We start from the raw sequence: 25,400 nt of genomic DNA, 5'->3' as shown, positions 1-25,400 counted from the left end.
GTGGATTTTTGACAGCAGGAGAGGTTCTTATTGAACAGCTGTGGTGTGCAGGTGCAGATGCTCAAGATCTGGGAGCTTCATGCTTCACATGAGCTCTAGAGCCTTTTGTATAACTGCAAAAAAAGTCAAATTTTTATGTTAGGCGAAAGGCTGGAAAGATGGCTGTCTTTTGGCATTGTCATAGAAGTACCTATTCTGTGGGGATTTTTGATTCATGCAACTAAGCATTACACAACCATTAACATGTAAATCTCAGAAGTGTTGGGGACATTAAAGCATGTGATTGGTGATGTATCTTTAAAGTCAACTTTAAACGTGTCTTTTCTCTCCCAGAGTCCAGTGAAGATAAATCAGATCAGCCTGGATGAAAGTGGAGAGCACATGGGTGTTTGCTCAGAAGATGGCAAGGTACAACAAACCCATTTCTATATTTAATGAGATAGCAGGTAGTCCTCAGTATTACACTTGAGATAATGGTGATATCTGTGGAGTTAATTCCTGCATTTAGCACCACCACTTTGACTATCCATTTTGAGAACTGGACTCACCTTTGAATACACAAAATTAAAGTCAAATATATTTTGCACAAATGTGCTGTAGGAAAAGTAATTACACAAATGTCAATAATGTAACTGGTATTAAGCTGATTAACAGCTGTGGCAGGAGGACATGTCACCTTAATCATTGCTGCTGTGCCAGTTATACTTCAGTGACTGCTGTTCCTGCAAGACAGTAGTTTAATGCCTTTCTGCTATAAATCCACAAAATTGGATTTTGCGGGCATGATTTCTGTGGGCTGGTAGTTTTCATTTTCACACACGTTATGAATGTTTCTCTTGAATTATAGAATCTTTTGATAAGCAATCATAGTTTATCAGAAGAATAAAGTGTCTTACAACAGCCGCATTAAATAAATGTAAAATCAATATATGTACAGTTTCCTAAAAAACTGGCACCTACTTCCTTGACTGAGGACATATATCATTTGTGCAGTGTATAACTAACAATTATCAGTGCTTCTCTAGAATGTTGAGCTGTGACATTTAGTGGTTTTGGTGATTGATTTTCCACTTATAAGAATGTCTTTTTTGTTTTTAAGTCGATGGTAGTCTTCTCTAATGTTGGTTTGCAATGATACAATTCTAATGCATAGGGTGTATTTAAGCTTGTTTTCTAATACAATGCTTATGTACAAATGCAGTGCATTAAAAATAATTTAAATAATTTCTCAATATCCATCTGACTTACTGGGGAGAAGGTTTCCTGCATCCCATTCAGTACAAGTTCTATACATTAAAACTAAAATTGTATTTTGCAATAGGCAAAATAAGGAAATGACCCCTCTACACAGTGTGCGCTTCGGTTTTTACCTTCCCAAAAGGTGTTGTTGTTTTTTCTTATCAGGCAAGCAGCCAGTTTATGTATCCAAACCTTTTGTTTCTCAGGGATATCTTGATGTCACTATCTTGACACGGTAATTGGGATACTAGTGCCTATCAAAGTGGGTTGTATAGTTTTACAGCCTGTGAGAAACACAGAGAGGGTGTTCTAATTGCCTAAGCAAGATAAGGGAATGGTCAGTAATTGTGCAAGATAATAAAAATGTTGAGCTAGCATGGTTGGTTTGGGTGTTTTAAATGGTGGAGAGAAGCAAGCATTTGCTGTAAGGGCTCCTCAGATGTAACTGTGGGTTGCTGACTTGAAATATGTGTGTTGCAGTGAGACTAGAAGCCACACACATATTTAATATATTAATGTTAGAAATATGTATTTGATATCAGAAACATTAAAAAATCCATAATCCCTACTCTGGTGTGGCTCTACTTGAAAAGACTCCAATGTTTAATCTGTCTTCATTTAGTGAAATAGCTATTGTGGATCCAATAGGTGACATTACATACAAGGCAGTCTAAACTATGGTCTTCAAACCAGGGCTAATTCCAGTAATGTTTTTGATACAGGGATGGAGTATCACAAGTGCAGTATTCATCATATTTACATTTATAGAGTCCAGGGATGTTGATGCCTCACTATATTCTACACTGAAAAGCTCATGTGGAGATTTGAAGGGTCTGGGTGTTTTAGAAGTTAGACTTTCCGCTTGTCCTGGAAAGTTGTGTCTCTATAAAAGAATCCACCCCTAAAATGGGTGAAAACACATACTTGTATGTTGTGCTACTTATAAGAAAACAGCAGAAATTCTTGTCCAGATAATGTAGCACTTAAAGGTTCTGGGTCATAACCAACGTGTACCTTAACGCTCCATACAGCTCTTCCTTTACTACAGTGGGAGTGTTTGTATTGTAAGAAGATAAAAACTTTTACCAGTTTGGTTGGAAAGTCTTCATTCAGTCAGATAAGCAAAAGTAGTGAAACCCTTTTTTAAAAAAAGAGTGAAATAGCTTAGTTTTCTTAAATCTGTTTTAAACAAAAAAGAGTTATAATAAAAAGACTTGTGAATTTTTGAGCCGCCTGGGTTGATGCAAGTATATTCTGCCAATTAATGAAGGTATGTCCTCTAGACCACTGCAAAAGATTTTTGCAATAGGCAGGGAGCGCATTTTCCAATATCAAAGTGGATCTAATATGAGGGACCATTTGTCTTCTTGAAGGAAGGCCTTATGATGAGAACATACTCCTCATATCCATTCTGCTGTCTGAGGTATTTTATTTTACTACTTTTTTCTTTCTTTTCCCACTCAAACTAGATTTAGACTACCTACATTGACTGGGAGTGAGGCATAGCATCACAATGCAATTCTCTAGCCCTCTTTTTGTCAGGCAGCATCCAGGCCTAGTGTCAAAACCTGGCCAACTGTATGTCATACATGGTCAACAGGTTCTTTGGGAGCCACTTGCAGCTTTTCTGTTCTGCACATTTGGGTCTTTGAAAATCTTCTGTGCCAATATACTCAGAAGCAGCTGATCACCACTGGCATAGAAAGGAACAGAAATTGAAACCACCACCACCACTCTAGTCTGGCCACTGTCTGAAGGCAATGACTAGGTGTTAAAATATTAGGGGATAAGAGGAGAATTTTGGCACTGGTATAAATAGAGGGGGAAGCAGGGTTGCCATTAGGTTAGTTTTTTTCCTACTTGTATGCTCTGTTGAAAAAGCTGGATCTGACTACTCCCAATTTTACTAAAGCTCTCTTAAGTCATTACATAGCAGTATTATAAATTGTACCTTTATTGATTTGTAACTCTTTTTATACAAAGAAATGTAAACGCATGGGTTTTCAATATAATTTCTATGTTTCAGTGTAATTTTTAATGCTTGTAACATCGTTTATGTTAAGAATATCCAACAAGTATTATATTGATCATTTTTTCCAAGAAATGTAGCATGTAGATGAAATGTGTTTGTTGTCCTGCCTTTTGCTTACTGAAGGTTGGCTGCTCTTCCATATGTGGAAGCAAAGTCTGGATGCACTGAAGTGGTTGGTTCTGGATATTTAAAATCCGAGTGGACTGGCAAAATATAGTGGACTCTCATAATTACATCCTTTTTCCAGATACCCAAAAAATCATGAGCTGAGTGGGAATAGAAAGTAGAAATAGGTAAATCCAATATAAGTTTGTAATATCAAAAAAATCACTTTATCTCTGAAGAATAAAAGAAATTAAGAAGTAATAAACTGTTGCATGGTGTCCCTAGAGTAAAGATGGTAACATGTATTTTATGCTGAGCTTTTTCCTCTTTAGTTAACTGGCTCAATTTTGTTTTCATAGTCTTAAATAAATAACATCATATTGCTGTGTTCAGTATAGTATCATAAAATGTTGAAGGCACTGTTGCTAATTTTAATTTGTATTAATTAGTTCTAATTCGAGAGGGGTGTTGTGTCCTTCTTGAGGATTTTGCTTCCATGGAATTTGCAGTGTTGTGTTTTAACCATGTCTATACATTTTCTTCCTCCTTTCTTCTCTCTGTCTTATTTTCTCTTTCCTCTGTTTGTTTTCTGTATAGTCTGTTTCATTGGATATGCTGTGCCAACTGAGGAAAGCAAAAGAACAGAAAACAAAAATCCTCTAGACAGCAGCCTTAAGGTTTTCTAGGCTTACGGCCAGGCCCAACTCAAATAAACCCCTTTGGTTGGCTATACATAATCACACCTTTGTGATGCATCTCACTGTCTCCAAATATTGATTTTCCAATCCTTTGGAGCAGTAGCTCAGCCCTACACACTGAATGCAGCAGTATTTTTAAAGTGTGTTGTTAGAGGCAGTGTATTCGCTAATGAGTAACGGACAGAGCTGATAATGCTGCTTTAGGGAGACGTATCTAGGAGACAAGCTTGAAAAAGAGATGAGGTGGTTTGAGATGTTTTTAACTTCACTGAGGATGCTGAACTTTGAGCCATTGGGCTGATGGCTTAGTTCCTCACTGATGGCTTAGTTCCTCTTGTATTTTACCTTAAGTCTTGGTTTTTTACTCTTGTTTCCTTGACTGCAGGAATTTTGGGTGTTTGTGTCCCCTGAACTGATCTTTTTAGAGCTATTAAGCCTCACTTTTTGAGGCCCCTTACTGGTATTCTCTGGATTTGATCTGCAGATCTTTGTCTGGTTGGTTGGTTGGGTTTTGTTACTATTATTTTTTAGTTATCCCTTTGAATTAATCATGAATGGGATGAGGAGAAAGAAATAAGATTAAAAGATCTCTCAGATCTTTGAGTTCAACTTCTTGAATATGCAGAGCAGAGTTGCTGAAGGGATTATGTTTTTCAGAAGATACAGATAAATGACTAAACCTGTCCGAGAACTTCCTAAAGTAGGTTTGTTGTCACACAATTTTCCATGGATTACTCCATGGGAAACTTTTTTTACTTTTCCTTCTCCCAACAGCAGTGTCTATCCCTGTTGGTGTGATTTGTTCCAACAGCTTCTGGAAGTGGGTGGAAACCTGTTAAAATTATGAAAAAAGGAGCTAGTTATTATTCTTTGTGGAAATCATAATTAGTAAATCAATTACTAATTCCTGGCCCTAAGTCTTCAGCCCTGTTTTACTCCTTAGTTCTGCAGGAGTTGTCAACTGTCTCATCAGATAATTGGGGAAGGGATTATTGCATGTTGGATGAAGAGACATCAGCCCAAAAGAGGGAGTTGTGCTTACAAAACTTCAGAAAGATGCTAAGACTACAGAATAGGGTTAAGTCTAATATTTCTTAATACTTTATACCTCTGTAGCTGTTCTGTAAGTAAAGGGAAGAGAACATTTTACAACCTGTTAATTCTCCTCATAGTAGAAACATCCTTTGTTTTAGTTCTTGTTGTTGTGGTGGTTTTTTTTAATGTTGAGCTTTCTTCAGATGGATTAATTCTGATAAATATTCTGATGGCCTGTGGTTACAACTTCAGTGCTAACTATTAAATGTACTGAGACATCAAGTACGTAGATGAGAAGGGAGGAATCTTCAGATAAAGACATTTAATCAGTGGTCATGAAATAAAACAAAACAGCACAAAATGTACTCGGGAGAAGGATAGGATGCTAGGAAATGTATGGTACTTGGTTTTCAGGCTGGTTTGCTATATTGTCACAAATTTCTTTTTCCTTATGTAAACCTTATTTTGCTTGGAGGGGAAAAAAATGTTACAGTTCTTTCTCAGAAAGGAAGAGGTTTTAATTTATCTTCCCCTGAATGTTATTTTGTTGCTCTTACCTTACTTAAATTACTATCTGTTAAAAAGATTTGATAAGCCTAAAGCAAAAGGAACTTGTAGGTTTTGCTGTATTAGTAACAAAAAAGGGAAAAGATTCAAATATGTACTTTTGCAGAGCTGCATACATTTAGATACACCATAATAGAAGCCCACAATGTCTCAATTAACTCTTAATTGTTAAATACAGCTCTTCTTTTTAAAGAAAAAAGATGTTCCTCTTACCATTCAGGTTAATCTTCTGGTTGATAGTGATATACATTCACCTTTAATTTTCCAGTGGTAATGAGGTAAATATTTTTGGGTTTTTTATATACTTCTTTAGGTGCAGGTGTTTGGATTGTATTCCGCAGAAGAGTTTCATGAAACATTTGACTGTCCTATTAAAGTAAGTGCTTGTTTTAATCTTTAGTAATTGTGTTGTTGTCATCTTTAATAACAGAAAGGTCACATTGAATCTAAATGAGAGAGGGGAATACTGCTTCCTTGTAATGTTATTCAAGTCACTACAAAATAGTTATCTATCTCAATATAAAAGCTTTTGATCTAGTTAGGCAGCAAGAAAGCCAATCTTGGTTTTGTAAGAAGTATTATTGAGTTTTTCGAACAGAAAAGGCAAAGTGAAAGAGAACTTGTCCTGTTTCAGCTGTTGCCTGTCTCAACATATTTCTTTATAGGTCCATGATATAAATTCTGAGGGTTCTGCTAACTGTGAGGTCAATATTTTGCAACCAATTCATATCTGATAAACCTACCGCATGATAAAGCAGTGGGTGGGGATGCTGATGTAACCTATCTGAAGAAAAATCTTCAGTTACACTGTGCTTGAGAGGCATGTAGGTGCCTGGCCATTGAAAAAGCATCTCTAGTAGGTGTATGGGAAGCTCTAGCTTGTTTTTAATGAGGAACATTTATTGCAGGAGGAAAGGTGGTGATTGCATTTTGCTGCTTGGGGTCTTCCATGTTGCAGCTGCTCTTGGGGGGCAGGGATAGGAGTGAAGTAATTATGTTTTCACATGCATCAGATGTGACTTACAGGCCTCCTAGGGCCTTACCTCTCTTACAGCTGAATCTCTCACACTTGACAGGTCACACACAAGGCAAAGAGGCCATTTAAGGTGCACTGATGACACACAAGGTATCTGCACCAGGGCTGAGTTGTATGTGCCCTCTTGGCAGGCTCCAAACAAGGCTTGCTTGGGTTAACCCTTGCTTGTGGCAGTCCTGTGATGCACAGTTCTAATTCTGCGGCCTGCTGTGCAAAAAAAGTAGTTTTGTGGTGTAATGTGTCCCTCAGTGTCAGGTGTGTGTCTTGTCCCATGCCATATAATATGGATAATTTTCTTCTCTATGAAAAACAGATGTCTGAAACAATCAGATTTACTTCAGAGAAAGAACTCAGCTGTAATACCTGGTAGTTGTCAAAGTTTTAAAAGGTTGTGTGGGGCTCCCTGTAAAGTCTTATTCAAGCTAAAATATTGTCATTTTTTTTTCTTCTCCCACCCTCTGCACCCTGCAGATTGTTGCTGTTCATCCTCATTTCATAAGATCCCACTACAAGCAATTTGTAACAGGTGGGAAAAAGGTAAGCAGTCATAGTGTAATGGACTTAGGCTATCTTCAAATAGCTTTTTAAAATACCTCAGACTACCTTTTCAACACCTAGAGCAAAGAATTCTGCTTTTCCCTTCTCTTTATGCATTGTATTCAAAGAAAAATTCTTACATAAAACTAATTGTTGGGGAAGGGGTGAAGTCCCCTTTATGTGTTAAAAACACATTGCAACAAGTTGAGCTTCAAATTAGAAATATTTCTGTCTACGTAGTCTGAAGATGTCATTTGCATGCCCTAAACCAGATTTGCTCCATTAATTTTAATTTGTTGAAGTGAGATTGGAAGTTAGACCTTAATACTGAACTATTACATTGCGTCTTGGTCTTGTTTAGGATTTTTCTTTTGCTTTTGTGTTGTTTTTTGTTCATTTGTTTTGCTTTTAAAGTAAACAAACCCAAGTGTCTTCATCAGTTCTTGTTCATGGTGTGGGGTTTTCTGTTTGTACATTTTTAAATTGATTCAGGACAGCTGTTGGTAGAGTAGAGCTCCCACTTTTTAAACTACTTGTATCTGTGTAGTTAAAAACTTCTACTTGGGGCAGTTATTTTAAATGTGCTTTAGGTGTCTTATTGGTGTAGGGTGCAATTCTGACTTCAGGTTACAGTTGTTTTCAGGTCGTGCAAGTATCTTGTATCACACTGCGTATTTTCAGTCAAAATAAGAAAAGTTTGATTTGGAACAGTTTCTTGAATGCATGGACTTTTCCTTTTGCCTTCTCTTATGAATTAAGGATGAACAATCCTCACTTACAGATGCATCAAACTGAATGCCATGGCTCTCCCTTACCAGCATGTGAGAAATACAGACTTCTAGTGCAGAACACAACTTAATTTTCATTAACTGTTCAATATGTTTCAAAGCAAAGCTGGGTTTCATTTTGCTTTAAGTGGCATGTATGCTTGACAGCTTTTGCTGGCTAGTCAGAGCTGGTGTTGTCCTTAAAATAATGCATAGTCAGTGTATGTCTTTGTCAGCCACCAGTTTGTGAAGCTTTTTAGTGCTGATAAAAGTGGTATAGAAAGAGAGAAGCAGGGAATTAATAGAACAGGGCTCCGTCAGGTGGTAAAAGAACTTGCATTCACCTGATGCCAAACAGAAAAAAAACCATCAGGGAGTTAACACATTCTCTTTGGTTATCTTTGATTACTTGACAGGTTGTTTTATAGTCTGTTCTCTGGGGAATGGTATACTCATTCTTAATGCATTCGTTTTTTTGCTGAGGAACTTTACTCTTCAGGAAAACTTTAATTGACATCTTAACATAAGCTATTTAGCATTGAAATAAATGTCCCTCGACAACTGTAATTTGATTTTATTGATACATTAAACCAACAAATAAAACCTGTTAGCCTTGTGGTAGAAACCCTTCCCATTTTTCTCCTCTCTTTGAAAAGTAACATATGTGCTTGTATAACAGCAAAACCAAAATGCTCTGAAAATTGAGAAAGTTAAATTCCACCTACTTACTCATTGAAGGTATTTTTTTCTTTTCTCAGAAGAAAAAGACCTTGAAAATACATGCACACAGGAAGCAAGTACTTGCCCTCCTATCCTTTAACACCTGGTTTTGTCTCATCTCAAAAAAACCACTTTTAATATCTGCTTCAAATTAATTATTTATTTTATAACCAGGCATCTGCCTTATTAGAATGCTTAAGGAATGGTGTGAGGGGATAATTATCACCTCTTTCACTTTTGGAGAAATATGCAGTTCTTAACAATATAAAATGTATGAAATATGAACTTTACAGTTCAGAGACCCACTGCAGAGCATCTGCAAATGTTCGAGGTGGGCAACAATCTCTTAAAAAGAAGTAGAGAGGTAGAGGGGGAATAAAACCTAAGTGGTATGTTTCAGGTATGCATGGTGCAGACCCTGACTTTCCAACACAGTTACACGCTTGAAACTTGTGTGAATTGTGTGATGGTGAGATTTGCCTTGTCATAGAAGCTGAGCCTGACCTAAAGCTGACTTAAGGCAGTACTACCTGGAGCAGCTGTTTAAGTTGTTGCAGGTTGTTAAATTGTTGCAGATTATTAAACCCTTAATATGTTTATACAGTTGCTTACCTAGGCATGTACTAGAGCCCTTTAAGAGCAGTTTTTCTCTAAATGGTATTATGAACTAATTAAACACTTAAAAATTGTTTGCTTACTTAAGCACTAGTTTTTAAAAGTAAACAACTTTAATTTATCTTGGGATACTTACCTTCTATTTTGCGCTGGGATGGCTTTTTTTCACCCTTTTTAAAAAAATGAATGAATACAACCTGTGCCTAGAAACAGGAAACGTATTGTGGAAACTTTTACACAGTCACAGAGAGAAGCAATAGGTACCATACTAAGTAGAGGCACTTCCCTGCTCCTCTCCCCTCTATCTCTGCAATTAACTACAGCACCATTGTGATGACTTGGCAGATGATGGTAACTCTGAAATAATAACAGTGTATATTGTAAATAACAGGGCACTCCTTTTCAGAGCAGACAGTAGAGCTTCAAAGCAAGGGAAAAGACAAATACTGTGCTATTGAAGGCCGTAACCCTCTACTGTTTAAAAAAGGGTCTAATCTTAAAAAATAACAGGGTAAAAGCCAACTAAATGAGGGCGGTAAAGCTGAAAACAAGGTGTTCTTTGTTTAACCATTAGAGTGCTGGTCTTTCCCAACACATCAACTAAATGAACATTATTGTGAAGTCCAAGAATCCATTATATCCAGAGGGTTAAAGAGGCAGAATTAACAGAGAAGACTGAAGGTGTTTTCAGTTCCTAAGTCAAGGTATCAGCTGCTGCATGTTGTGTAAAGATAAGGAGAGCAGGACAACTTGAGGTTTCTTTCTTGGCAGAGGCACTGATGAGACTCCCTATTTCATGTTTTGATTAACATCAATAACCAGACATAAAGGTTTTTGTAGTAGAATTCCTAGGAGAGTGAATCCTCTGGAGTGATTGAGTCACTCTGCTGTATGTGTAGTAATTAAGGTATTTGGGGCACTTCTCTACCTAGCATGGTAGTAGAAAGCCTGCACAATTAAGCAAATTAATTCCAAAGCCAGTATGGGAGTAGGATATTCAGTATCTAAAATTATTCGGCCTCTTCATTTGCCTAGGACATACATTTTGTATAATAAGTGATGATTTGAGTATCCCATCTGAAGCATTTTAAGGGCTAGGGAAACAAGATAAAATGGAAAATTTACCCTTTGACTGTCAGCAGTCATATCTTTATATCTGTGTCTACATCTGCATAATATATTGCTATTTCATATATATTTATATAGTGGAAATGGATTAAAAAAACCATTTTAATTAGGTCTGTATTTCTTTTGCTTGGAGAAGGTAGACTATAAAAACCGGTTTTCAAATGCGTCTGTGTCTGAATATGTTTGTCCCATTTGTCCTCCTAGAATTGGCATCTATGCCTATGCTTAAGCATTAAACTTTTTTGTCTCATGTAAAAGCAGAGAGAACTTAATGTTATCAGGGAAAAATGTCTTGCTGTAAAAAAAAAAAAAAAAAAAAAAAAAACCACAAACAAACACAACAACAAAAATCAAACAAACAAAAAACCTACATGAAATACTACTTCAATCTTGGAATCCTGGGTTGGACCCACTGTGTCTTCTGCCTGAGATGAAAAACAAGATGGTCTAAAGCCCTTTCCACTTCCAGGTGGGAAGCATCATCATATACAAAGCAGGATAGTGGTTGTGAACAGTGCACAGAGCAGGAAAAGAAGTAGCATTGTTGGGGATCTGCAACTGCTGTTATGGGTAATGAAATCTGTATGGTAAAGTCAAGTCTGCTAGGGAATGTCTCAGATACTTTTTTTTTTTAATTGTCTGCTTTTTAGTGTCAGCAGATGCACTTTGTGAGTAAGTAGATGACCTTTACCTCTGAACCCTATGATATGTGCTTCATAATAACTGGTTGGACTACTTTGACAAATTATTAAATTGTCAGGATGCTGTTTGCAGCACAGTCCATTTTTAGAAAGCGGATAGTCAGCTGTTTGGCATTATGTTGGGTAGAAGAGTACCAGACAAGAAAGGCAAATTGCTTTGTAAGCTATAAAATGTCAGTCAGAATACTCAAAGGTCTGGTTTAAGTGAAGAAAGAGTAAAATAGTATGGCAATTTCTGTCTATGCATTGGGTAATTTACCATAAGCAGGAAACAAAGTGTAGTAGCAAGGAAGCCACAATAACACAAGTCTGCCATTCGCTTGCTACGATGTATAATGCCCGGATGTATCTCCTATTATTGAGCAGATGAGCCTTTGATATGTAGTGATGTGCTGTTTGCTTAATAAGGAGATTATTTTGCTTACATTTATTCTTATTATTTGGCTGTGCATTTCTTCTTTATCATGAAAAAGCATTCTCCCTGTGCTGTAACAAATTTGAGTTGTGTAAAGAGGGAATGGATCATAATCCTGTGTATGTGGAATCTGTAGTTCTGTGTTTTTGCAAATATCTGTGTAGAAGACTTTCCATTGCCTGAGGTGCCAAACAAAGATGATGTAAATATATTAAATGTGTAAAAGTTTGTGTCTCTGTCTGCAAGGCTACAGGACTTGCTTTCCACGGTGTTAATTCTGTAGCTATTTATGAATAGGTGACAGCTGGAATCTAGCAGTTGAATTATTAAAAGTACTGCCTAATAAAAGTTCTATGGCATTTGTTTGTATTAAACTCCAGATTTCTAGTTGGGCTGTCCATTAACTGCAGCAGCAGCTCTCAGTGCTGTTTTTTCCTGCCACTGCCTCCTTGCGTGCTTTCCCTTGACTCCACCTCCTACCCTCACCTCTATCCCATACCACAGCTCCTTAGACAAAAGCATTTTGAGACAATATTTTGAAAACTCGTCTTCATTTGAAAACTTGAGGCTTTCATTGTGCTTTGATTCATTTGAGCTCATCCAGTCCATTGCTATTCCAAAGAGAAGTGATAATTTTTTATTGTTGCTATATATTTTCCTAGGGATGCAGGATTAAATAGTAAGTCTTCATGTGGCATGCTGTTCTGTGTTACTCTTGGGTGTCTGTTAATCTTGGCTGTGCCTGTAAATGTTGGCTTTATGCTGAAAACAGTAAATGTCTATAGTGAGCACTTGTAACCATTTTGGGTTTTGTGATCTTGTATGGCTGAGGGGAGAGCTAGTGACACAGATGCCAAAATCATAACAAATTCCACAAGTAGGCCCATCTTCACGCTCAGGCAAACAAAGAGCAGGAGAAGGAAAATACTGGAGTTTTTTCCAAATTTTTATTTTGTGAAATAAAAAGTAATCTAACAGTGCTGCAATAGAGAAGGGAAGGATGGCTCTTTAGTTATAAGTTGAAGTCTCAGCCTTTTTCTTCTGTAAAACTCCTACAGATCTTTTCAGAGAAGGTACTATGTTGAAGCAAAATAAAGATGCTGTGCATAGTACTTCGGTAAAAGCGTGTTTCCTTTGAAACTTTTCACTGTGTGAGAAAAGACAGCTTTTATTTCAGAGTTTTGAAGGTGGTATTTGCTAGTAGGATGAAATTGAATTGAATTACTTCACCATATTGATACTACCAAAGCTGCAGTCATTGGCCTCTTTGTTCAGAGGATTGAAAATTCCTGTACATAGTTAAAAGACTGGGATTATGTGTAATTAGTGTTAATGCTAATTGCATGACAGGCTCCATTAAATCCAAGCCCTAGTCTATTCTCTTTAGCTGATACATTCCGAAATAGAGTTTTGAGTTCTTTTTTGGAGGAGGTTAATCTCCTGTTAGAGAAAGATACAGAGATGTATTCACTAATTCAAGAGAATTAAATCCACTTGTTTGTAGGATCACAGTGTGTCCTGTGGTGTCCTCTTGCATCATGTATTTCAGTGTGTCTGTTTTCTTAATGAGCCATTGGACAAGCATAAGCAGTTGAGAAGAGTCACAAAATAGTAAGCAGTGAACTACCTGAGGATTGCAATGTACTATGAAGGAGTGTAGGTGGGGATCCTAGATGTCAAAGTTTATTTTGTTTTAATTTAGGTGTATTATCATGTTGCGGTGCATGAAATACATGCTGGGAATCTGTTCTAAGCACTACTGTATTGTAACAAAGGACTAGAAGGATTTACCAGAGCAAATAAAAAAGAGGAAAATACAAACTGCATTGCAGAGAATGCAAGAAAGTGATTTTTGTGGCTGCTGTTGAAATATAAGCACTGTGAATGCTGACTGCCAAAATACGGAATTTATGGGAAGTAAAGCCCTAAAATATTCTTCCTCTACCAAAAAGAGAGGGAGGGGTAGGAGGAAACCCTCTAGAAACAGTGGATTTTTGTTATGTGTCTAGCTTCTCTTGAAGTTTTAAATGGCCTTCTGGTGCGATAAACATTTCAATATGAAGACAGAAAGGAAGACTAAGAAATAAATTAGGCTGCTTGTTTAGAGAGACACATTTGGTGGATAGCAGTTCCAAAGCAGGTGACAAAGTTACGGGTCAGTAACTCGGTTTCCAGGTGTTGTGGCTAAAAGAAATAATAAATAAATCACATTATGTATATTGATAAAATGCCAATAATTGTATTGCAAATAAATTAGTGTGTTTTTTCTTGGCTTCAGTGATGGACCTATTGCACTTGCTAGTATGACGTGGGGAATTTTGGGTGTGGCAGTGATTCAGACTCACTTTCCATCTTTATTACAGGCAATATTAGACTGTTGTTTTCTCCTGCCTTGCTCAGAGAATTTAATTAAGCATGTGCTTAGAACTGAGCACAAACTGAAGCAGAATTTTATTTATTTTTTTCTTACTGGTTGCTTTTCAGGTTATTTTCTTTGTGTTTTCTTATTCGGGTAGACAATCATGAAAAAGTATGATGTTCACAAAGCATGAACAGTAACAAAATAGCTATAAAGTGTCATTTAAAGCTTACTATGGATCTTTCATGTAATAAATAAAGTTAAATTATGATTCAGTCACAAGCAGAAAAGATTCAAAGTTAATATAATTGAAATTAGCCACTTTTATCCTTTTACAATGTCCGTGTCAGTTTTTTCAGCCTTGTCCAGTGAGTCCTGATGAAAATACTATTTTTTTTTCCTGTAGTCTTTATTGGACAGTATTGAAAGAAGCCTCTGGTTGGGAGTTTGTGAATAAGGAAAAAACTAATTTTCAAGTCTGAATCAACATAGCACTTGGTTTTACTGACATTCTCAGCTTCTAACTGAAACTAATGAGTTTGGGCTGAGGGTTTCTCGTGTGTTTCACGTCCACCTATCAGCCTGCCAATGGAAATTCCTCTGCATGGCACTGCCTTGCAAGCATAGATGTTACCTGCTTTCAGTGTCTTGCCTTAGTTGCTATAAAATAGTGCATAGGAGATTTGTTGAGTAACCTTTACATATGTAGAAAAAAGTCCGTAATCTGTCTATAAGGTGAGCCTTCATGTGAGCTTTGTGAAGGATGCAGGGTCATTTTGGGTGGGGTTAAAATGTGAAGATATGCTTGAGTGAGGAGTTTGATATCTGTAGTGCACTTCAAGCAAAAGTTTCTGATAAACCATCCTAGATAGCGACCGCTTTAAACTCTTGGAGAATATACTTGTCTTTTGGTGCCATCTTGTGGCTGTGAGAGAGAGGGGCAGCCTGTGTAGTTGAAAACCCCCTTACCTTGTTAAAAGATGTTATTTTAAACAGTCGGTGCCTTATCATTTTATGTATTTATGCAACTATGTATAAAAAAGCATGAAAAGCTGGATCTTAGGAAATATTAGCAACAAAAGTACTCGGCTTAGGTTTTAGCATGGTAAAAGTCCTTGTAGGTGGCAATTTTGCATCTCCTAGGGATCACTGTGCACTCACATGAGCTCAGGTTTGGGTTGCGTGTGTGTCTGTGTGTGGGTGTTCTCATGCAAAAGTTGACAGGCCTGATACCTCGGAGTATAACTTTCATAGATGCTTCATCTTCCCTCCAAGTGCTGGACTTTGCATCACTCAAAGCGAATGGCACCAGAAGAAATTTTTCACTAAGACAACAGTCGAACATTCCCCCACACTGGACACTTTTAAGACTCAGCTTGACATTGTGCTGGGCCATGTCATCCAGTATTTTTACCTAAAAAGGCTGGAGCAGGTTATCTTTGAGGTCCCTTCCAGCCTGGCATTCTTTCATTCTAAGAAGTGGTTCTATGGTATAATCCTACTAAAGAACTTCCTAAAACCATACAGGAACTTGTAGAAAAAGCTGGACTGTAACAAACTATCTGCCTGGATCTGGGTTTTTCTTTGCTGCTGCAACGCATTTTGTAACATCTCCTATGCATCTAGATATTCAAAAAACCCCTTTCCTATTTGCAGAACCATAGATTCTCAACCACAGAAGTTTCAGAATCAGCAGTGCTTGTGATACAGTGCAGTCTGCTTGTGTGGAACTGACACACAGCATCTCTAGAGCCCTGCACAAGGTCCTGTAGTTCCACCTGGGGTCAAACAAAAGGCCAGAAACTTGGGGGTTTTCAAGAATTTTCCTTGACTACACCAAGCACACGGAATGCTTTGGTTGGTTTTTGGAGGGAAGAAAGAGCCTATTAGCAGATCAGTGAATAGGTATGAACTGGTTTCTTTATCAGCTTTCTGAAGTGTTGTCACTAGTGTTGAAGGCTTAAGTTCTCAAGTGCTTTAATTTCTTTATTCTTAACATGGAAATAATACTTACAAGTTCTCTGGAGAAACTTTATTGAAAGCCTGCTTATTAATACTTTATTAAAGTAACTTGAATTCTGTAGTATATAGGATTCCCAATGTATTTGTACTATCTGCAAATATTTGACAATATTTGCTTTTGTTTTGTGATAGGATTGGTTTTTTTGTTGCTCTTGAATCCAAATAGAGTAAGGGATAATGAAACAAAAAAAGACCTCGCATGTTCTCATGCAAAACCATGTCACAGAAATATTACTTGTTGCACTTCTTCATAGTTGCTGTTATACGAGAGAGGCTGGATGAACAGATGGAAGCCTTCAGTTTTACATGAAGGGGAAGGAAATATAAGAAATGTAAAATGGAGAGGACACTTAATTGCTTGGGCTAATAATATGGTAAGTATATGCCACCTCTGTTAAATGAGCAAAGATACCACTGCATTATACTGATATTTGAAGTGTTTCATTGTTAATTGCCAAAATATTACATTGAAAAATGGTGCATTTAAATAATCAAATATAAAAGGTATTGAAGGATGGTGTTCTAGATTCCATTTCTTCATAGACTTTTCTTTTGGCATTTCCTGCTGTCAGTGTTCTCAATATGACTTCTACTTCTGAAGAAATGAAGAGAAGTAGCTCTATATAATCAGTGTTGTGGATGATCACTACTGTGCATTATTGTATAGCACAGTTTTGACTAGTGCAATTTATTGAAGCAAACTGAGGAAGGAATGCCAATGTAACTCTTCTTTATATAAAAATAGAGAATCACCACCTCCCAAACCCCATTCCCACCCCACCTTACAAACCTCTCTGTGTTTTGTATTTTGTACTGAAGTGACATTATCATATGCACTTCTAATGCTGCAGATTATAGAAATGACAGTAATAATTTCCTATTTTGGTAGGCCACTAGAAAACTCTAGACTTAGGAGAAAATAGGCCCTTTTTGCTCTAAGTGTAATTCATATTTTAAAGGGGACCATTGCTTTCATGCTGAGTGTTGCATTTCACCTATCACTGTATATCTAATTGATGGGTCAAGGTCTGTGTTTTAAAGCTCAGGAGTGAGGGATATGTTTTGAAGTATGTATTACATCTAAATTCCAAAGCCTTATTTTAAAATGTGATGAAAGTACTTCCAAAACACTAGCTTTTATCCTTCCATTGTTTTTCCCTCCTGAAAGGAAGCATGTAATAAAATATTTTAAATCCATTGTTCCTTTATTCCTTTCAAAACCATTTTAATATGAAATTGTTAGAGGTGGACTTGTTTATTTGCTCCCCTTTAATGACAGCATTAGAATTGAAACTTCAGTGAGTGCTTGGTCGTCTTAACAATAGCTCGTTTTGATGGGTTTGTTCTCTTCAGAGCCTTACAATTAAAATATATATTCTAGGTGAATCTGCTGGGAATAGATAGGACAGTTGAGGAGAGCTATCCCTAGAGATGATGTGCCACATCAGAACACAGAATACTAATAAAATGTTGAGAGCCATCTGTCAGAGACAAAAAGCCACGGTCAGGCCTATCTTTAAATGAAAAATGAAATGACACTTGCCCTCCAAAAGATTAATATATTTGGTTATTGGCCTTTCCCTTCCCCCTTTACCTTTTTAAAAATTTCTCTAGCAAGGCTTTGTTTTCTTTTTTTTTTTTTTTCTTTTTCCCGTAGAAGTCAGAGAAAATCTTGTATAGCCTTGCTTCTTACTGTCTGTGTCTGGCTACCTAGATTTTATTTTCTTGCGCCTTGTTTGGTGTGGATTTTTTTGGCACTACGTAGGTGAGCTTGTTTGCCACTGAATATTCTGAGATGGGTTCTAGGTTATTTAGGCAAGGTCTAATTCTGCTTGTCAGATGCTCAGGTAACTCCTGTTTGGTGCTGTACCCTCTTCTTCTTCCTCTATGGCCATTTACAAACTGAGGCACCTGCGGATCAAATCCTTAGAGGCATGAGGCTGCCTAGCTCCCCTCTGAACAGGTTTTAGGCTCCTTCATGATAGGAAGTTGACTCTGGAAGTCTTTTAACTAGAGGATCCTCTTCTCTTGGCTTGAAAGGTACTTGAAATGTAAGCTAGTCTATCCCATATAGGATTTGCTGCCTTGTAGGAAAACAGGTGTGAACGTAAAATGCAAGTTCAAGCAAGATTGCAAAATTGTGAGATGAGCTTAGAAAACACAAAGCTAAGTACCTTGTTCATATTACTCAGATATCTGGGCTCTGTACATTGCAGATGCTGTGTGGTAAGTTTTTTCTGAAGCCTTGATGGCTGTTAACCTGAGACATGCCAACAGGAGTGTGTTCCATGATCTTGCAGTTTTTTAGTTAGAAAGATCACTGGAAAACAAACCCAACCCACCCCCATACAGCTTACTCCACACTCCTTGTGATTTAAAAAAAAAAACCAAACAGAAAAGAAAGCACTAAAAAAACTCAAAACCAACCAACCAAACAAAAACTACACAAACAAACAAACAAAAAAAAACAAGCCTCCAAAAAATGGCTTAGACCACAAACCCCATGTTTAGACTCTTTGATGTATAAACAGTTGAATCTATACAGCTGGGGATATAGAAACTCACAGTGGGAGGGAACAGAAACAGGCAGAGGAATCTTTTATATTGGTTTTGTCACTTAGAAATACCCTAACATGGAATGGCATCCTGGATGCTGACCTTTCAAGGTCCCTTCCGTCCCCTTTTCTGTAATCAAGAGAATTGTTTTTTCTGCTCACTGAGCTTAAATGAAATACCTACTAAAATGCTTTTTTTTGGTTGTTTTAGGGACTTTAGTTTTTAAATCACTAAGAACAAGTCATTACTTAACATGAAATTAATCTCCATTTTGCTATTGGAAAGGTTATAACTCACCTTTTCTAAATGACATAGAAAAAATCTGATTAGTGGAACTTTTTTTTCCTCTCTCTCTCTTTCAAATGATTTTAATCTTCCCTGCTTTAAACTTTTTGTTCTTTTAGTTTAGGAGATTTCCTGAGGAGCCAGTGAAAAATCTAAGCAGAATTTAAATATGCTTGCTTTTCTGTTTTGATATGAGTGGAAATGGTTTTTTTGAGCAGTTCAGATTGCCCTCTTTTATCTTAATGAGCTGTTGCTCACATCTTTCCTTTTTTCAAGGTGGAAATTTCTGTTTCTCTGCATGGTTTGTTGTGGACGATCTGGGATTTCTTCATTTCTCCAGTAGTAGAATCAGCCTGAACTCCTTCATCACTGGATTTGCTAATCTGTCACTGATTCACTTCTTGTATCTTTTCATTTGGCATGTGAATTAAAAATTTCTAACTTCATTCCTTCTGTCACCTCCTGAATTAGATAGGTCTTTGTATCAACAGCTTTTTCTGTTGGTATGCTCAGCCTGAACCTGCAACTTAGGCCATAAGCTGCTATGATTGCCTTAGCATACAAAATAATACAGGATGTGGTGAATAGGAGTTTGTCATACTGAATAAAGTTCTCTTGTATTTAAACTTTCAGGGCGTGAAGATACTTGACATGATCTCCAAGCAAAGAATTACCAATGTGCCTCGAGATGACATAAGCCTTCGCCCAGATATGTATCCCTGCAGCCTTTGCTGGAAGGATAATTTAACGCTGATTATTGGCTGGGGAAATTCAGTAAAGGTGCAGTTACCTGTCGTTGTAATAAATGCTTGCTGTTATCACAGACAAACAGAGGATTATTTCTGAAAAGCAAAGACAATCGAAAAAAAATAGAATTTGGTTTGACTACAGTGTGCAGAACTCCTGCTGCCATAGAAATGTCATTGGACTGACCCTCATGAGGAGGAGGAGTGACAGACACCCAGCGGTCAGGCAGATCTCTGTGTGTGAGCATGCAGCGAATGTAATCCTCAGGGACACTTCTCTGTGCCTTGGAGAGATTTCCTCTTTAGAAAGCTTTTAGTGGGCTGTTGAATTCATTTCTTTTGATTAGCATTAAGGAAGAACAACTTACCATGCAGTATTTGGGGGGGGAATTGTTTTGGGGGCTGAGGAGGCTGTGACTGGTAAAACAGCCACATGATTTCGGTCAACCATAATAAAAATGATGTGGGGTAAGGGGACAGGCTGGTTAGGGTTTTGTTCTGCTTTTAGCAGCGAATTGGCATTTCAAACTTGTGCACTGCAGACTGGCTATGATTTGCTCAGACCAACACCTGATATGAGTTTGTTACAAGCCTGTTAGCTGTTTTCTAATAACAGACTGCTACATCACTGCACAGTCAGAAATTAAAAGTGCTTTGTAGGAGTAGATGGAAAGGGAGGGTAAAATGAGGTAGGTGAAGCATAAAAAGCTTTTGGAGCATTAAACTTGGAGTTTTACAAATGAGGAGGCTTGTCATAAGTTTGGCATCTGTCTTCCCTCTTTTGTTGTGCGTGCTTCACCACATTTGGGTGTTTGCATTTCATTGTGTACATACTCTCCTCCTGATACACTAGCATAATTCTTACTGAAATTGTAAGGTAATGAGATGCAAAGTGTGAGAAGATACCAAAGCTAAACTCATATATATGCTACTTTGAAGAAATCATAGTGAGCAGAAGTTACTAGATTTCTCTCATGCGTCCATCTTTCCCTCTCTTCTCCCAGTGTATTTGTAAGGCTGTGGTCTACAGCTACAACTCTTCTTTCTGGTTTCCGTCTTTAGTGATGCATCATCGTTGTTTTACAGCCAGTGTTTTTCAAAATACAGAAATGCATGTCCAAGAATGCCTCAGTAAGAAAAGGAGTTTCTGGAAAGAGTTAGCACAATTTCTGGAATTGCAGGTTGTTCACCATAATGATCCCAATCTCTGTTTCCTAGGTTTGCTCAGTAAAAGAACGGCATGCCAGTGAAATGCGTGACCTTCCAAACCGCTATGTGGAAATAGGTACGATTGTACAAATGCACTTTTTGAAAACTATATAAGCTTTAAAGGTCTTTTGTTTTGCATTCTAGTCTGGAAAAGCTGTTACAATTCAGAGGCAATATGTAGTCGTAACATGAGTGTCTTCTCATTTGCAGTTGGTGAGGTTGTCATAATATTCACCTGCATAGTTTGTTTTAGGTATTTTGTGTTTGTAGAGAGTCTTAAATTCTGTGATCCTTGTGTGAACAGTGGATGTCTTAACTTTCCTTTCATGGAGATTCCTACAGAGAACTTGGTTTTTCATCTTGGTTAAATAATGAGCAGTGTAGTAGTAAAGGAAAAATATGTGCTACTTTATTTGGTTGTGTTGTTTGACTACACTGCTCCTAACTGTTCTGTTGGGTTTTTTTAGACATCTCTTTGGTGTAGAGCTAGAAAATTTATTTTAATTTTTGTTGCCTTTTTTGCTTCTGCATTTAATGTTCTCCTTGGCTTACTTATTTGTCTAGTTTAGGTGATGTGAATAAATTTTGTTATTACTGATCAATGGAAAAGGTCTTGACAAAATATGCATTAAATAAAGCTAAAAGTGGAGTTCAAAGGCAATTTGGAGGGAAAGAGAGCATATAAACAAAAGGTCACAACTGTCTCCAGAAGCTTCTTCTGGAGAAAGAAAGTATCTATGAAGAGGTAGTGCTGGGAAGATATACAGACCTACTGGCACTCTGCAGACTTGAGTAGACAATAGTTTGCAAACACTGGTGCTTCCTTCTCTTGACTGTAATGACATGAGACTGTAGACAAGAGTGTTCAGGCAAGATCCTGGCTCATGTCAGATTAGAATGGTTCATGGCATAGGTGTATACTTTGCTTTCTGATTTCAGGAAAGAATTGTTTTAAAATAGCTTCTGAAAATAACTAGGAGACTTGTTAAATTCGGTAGGAACTCTGGATGCTTGGAGACAGTGGCATGCCTGACAGTTAACTAAGACCTGGAAGCAATTTGTTGTTTAAGGTTACATGGCCCCAACAGAATAACTAACTCTTGAATTTTAGGATATTTGAGAGAATTTAATCAAGGAGAAGTTCTGAGTTTTAGCCTTAGATCTTTTAAATAATATTTTATATGTCTGTAAGTCGCTTTTAGAAAATAATTAAATGGGGTTATTTACATGGGGGCAAGTAAATAGAGGAACTTCTACTTCAGCTATAATGTATCTACATGGAGGGAGTTAGTCTTATGTGACTGTCTACCGGAACTTCATTTTTAAAAAATAAAAATAAGAAACTGTCATCAGACTATTTAGGTGCAGATCTGAAGGTTAGGGATTTTTGTGGAAGTAACTTTTTCATCTCACAATTTTTAGCCTAAAATCTCTGTTTTTGAGGACTGGCATTTTATCTCGCTTAACCTGTTAATGACGTGCTTGAAATTCTTCTTTCTGGTTTCAGGTCGAAGCACTGAAACAGCTCTGCCAAATGCTGCCAGCAGCACTCATTGAAACATGGATTTTAGGTTGGGAGGGAAAAGAAAGAGGCATTATTTGTACGTCTCAATATAAGTTACAATAGCTTTTGACGTAGCCGTATAGAAGGTCTTCTTGAGAGCTGTGTGTCATGCCATAGTATCTATTTCAATTTTATTTCAACTTTACTTTTCAAAGGCTTAGCTGGAAGGACTGATATTAATGGGCAGACCAGCAACCAATGTAGTTTTTTGCAAGGTCATTAGTATCCTAAGTGGATGTATAAGCTCATACGCTTTCAGAATGTAAAGAATTTATTCAAGGAAAGAATATCCTTCAGTGTCAGGATAGCTGAATATCTTTCAGAAGTTTTGACTCATAACATCTTGGCAATGTACTTATGAAAAATGAAATCCGTAACACAGTCTAACTTCATTCATGTCTAGTGGTGCGGGGTTTTTTGGTTTTTTTCCACCTGCTTTTACCATTTTGCACATGGAATGAAAACTAGAAGTGGAGAGGGAGACTTCACAGTTGCTTCTCTGCTCATCGGGATAATACATATGAAGTCTATGATAAAACAGTGTTTTCTTACACCTCAACAATTTCAGATTTATGCTCTTGTAGACTTACTCTGAGGGCCTCAGACTTCCACAATAGTATCATAGTAAACTGTGATGGCATTAGTAGATCATAAATATTTCTTCAGTGTTTTGCAGCCTGGTGAATAAGGAAACAGAGCATCTTCTGCCTTGTAAGTTAGGTACATAGGATCCTGTGTAACAAGGTGCTCTTCATCAAGATGTAGCTTTACTTACTCTGAGGCAGGAAATAAATATGCTCTCTGCTATGATGCTAAACTAGACAGTCCATAATGTGGGAAAGTAACACCACTGAACTGTTCTAGCTGTTTTATTTTAAAGAAGATAATACCATGATTACCTGTAAGAGAAATTAGATTAATTATACAGGGCTTGAGCACTGAGATCTGTGTGGCGTTTTATATGCGTCTTTCAGTATATTAATTGATGCTTTTCTTCAGTATTATTTTCCATTGTCTCTGGTTGCATGTTCCAGTACATTGCTTCTGTGGGTCTTCATTCAGTGTTGAAGATAAACTCCAGTTAAATGTTTCTATTTAGGTTTAAATGTATGTTAGCTGAGCAGATCCTATCAGTTTAGCTCTGTCAGCTACCGCTGTGAAGTAGTGTATTGATTAGAAAGTATTGGTATTGAATTACAGGCTTAACATGGACTAAATGCTGTTGTGATCCTTCTTAAAGAGTGCTTGACCTTTGTGCTTGCTCCTGATGTGTGTACAAAAGCTGTAATGCTGGACAGCTTCTCGTCTGAACAGGGAACCCTTCCTCAACTGGAGCCTGTGAGAGGGCTGGTTGCTAAAGAACTAATTAGCACTTTGCAGTTAATACAATGTCTTTTCAAAGTGAAACAGGGCATCTAGTCTTTGATGGCTTGTCAAGTAGCTTGGGATTTTATATCCTTTTATGGAGAAGTACTTTATCTCTGCCTCAGTTACTCAGGTTGTTAATGATAGCAGAAAATAGAGATCAACACTGGAAGTCAGTGAAAGACTTTTAAGTCAATTAAAGACTTCCAAGTCAATTTACTTTAGCCCAAATTTTATGAGGATCTCAGCTTAATTCCAGGTGCTAACCAGCCAGCAATGCCTCTTGAGCACGTCTCCTCTCTGCATTCCCCTAAATTCCTCACAAAGTAGAATTCTGGTTTAAATATCACAGGTTTTGTGATCAACTTGTGTAACAACACAGTTGTATGTTTTGTAAGGGAACAGCTTTATAACTGCACGGCAAGTTATCACCAAGCACAGAGATTACATATTTTTATCTGAAAAGAAAACATGGAGGTATTAATTTTTTTGTTTGTGAAGTGAGATACCGATTTCAACCATACCAACATTTTTCTCTGTATATAGATGGATCTAAAAGCTTAGTTAATGAATGTGTTGAGCAGGAAATTAGCTGTGACTAAAGGTCATCAACGTTATATTGCTGATTTATGCCAGCTTTCACTGGATCAAGTCTCCTACACTCTGAGAAGCAAACTGCCAATCAAAACTAGAGGAGTAAAACCCAAACTACTTATATAGCTGGTTCCACTTAGACTTTTGCTCATCCTGTATTGCCACAAGCCAAATTGATAATTTATACATTTCTTGAAAAAATTAGTAGTCAAACTCCTGTGTATTTTCCCTTTTCGTTAACAAAGTTTTCTCAGTTAAATGTGTAATGGAAAAAACAGTGTTTCAGAAAAGCAACTTTGAAGCTTTGAAACTTAAGCTTCGGACTTTCCAGTTGCCATCAAGGATAGCACAGGATTTCCTTAAAGGTTGTGTGTGTCTATAGCTAGAGAGTTGTGCAGACACTTGCCATATTTCTAAAGATGATTTTTTCATTGCTGTGTGAGATGGAATAGGGTTAAGATTATTTCAGCATCATGGTAGCGCATCTGGTTCTCACACCCTGATTGCTGGTAAAACAGCAAATTGTGACACTGCTTACAGTAAAAAAAAAACACACCAAAAAACCCAAAAAAACCCCATTTCTCTAGTTTAATTGAAAGAGAAGACCTCACCAGATGAATTATTACTGGCACAATGAGGCAGAGGGCTTTTTTTCTTGTTGTGTCTAATTAGTGTGATACTATAATTGAGATAAATTGTTTTCATAGCAAAATTCTTGCTCCTTTCCAGTTTATATTGGCATCAAGTAGTAAGGCAACAGCTTTCAGTCCCAGAGGCTTTACACAGTTTTGATTTTAAGAGTAGATGTTCACGGTTGTTTTTTTTTGTTCAGTGATCATATTCAATTAACAGTATCATTTTCATTGCCCTGTTTTGCTTTAATGAAAACACTCACCCTCTTTGCCATGTGGCATTCAAAGTTAGATATGGAATGATTGATTACTGAACCTTCATTCAAGCAAAAATTAATTTTAGTATGACTTTTCCAACCATTTTTTATTATAAATGAATAGTAGGGGATGTAAGTTTTGATTCTGGTAACATCAGTTTTTGCTAGTCATTGATGTGTAGGACTCACCATCGATTTTAGTCTTACCCTACTGAT

At 37.2% G+C, this 25,400-nt stretch overlaps 1 protein-coding gene across 1 annotated transcript in view; it reads left to right on the top strand.

The window, feature by feature from the left end:
- Window positions 1–25,400, top strand: part of VPS41 (VPS41 subunit of HOPS complex) — a 99,372-nt gene that overhangs the window by 38,698 nt on the left and 35,274 nt on the right. The window contains exons 5-10 of the mRNA XM_051610114.1: window positions 334–408; window positions 5,990–6,052; window positions 7,184–7,249; window positions 16,231–16,350; window positions 19,451–19,597; window positions 20,782–20,848. Of these exons, the coding sequence (XP_051466074.1) occupies window positions 334–408; window positions 5,990–6,052; window positions 7,184–7,249; window positions 16,231–16,350; window positions 19,451–19,597; window positions 20,782–20,848 (538 nt within the window). The remainder of the gene's footprint in view (window positions 1–333; window positions 409–5,989; window positions 6,053–7,183; window positions 7,250–16,230; window positions 16,351–19,450; window positions 19,598–20,781; window positions 20,849–25,400) is intronic.

Source organism: Apus apus, chromosome 2 (genome assembly GCF_020740795.1).
Source record: "Apus apus isolate bApuApu2 chromosome 2, bApuApu2.pri.cur, whole genome shotgun sequence".
NCBI lineage: Eukaryota > Metazoa > Chordata > Aves > Apodiformes > Apodidae > Apus > Apus apus.
Note: the sequence above shows the minus strand (reverse complement) of the source record. Positions and strands in the feature narration are given on the sequence as shown.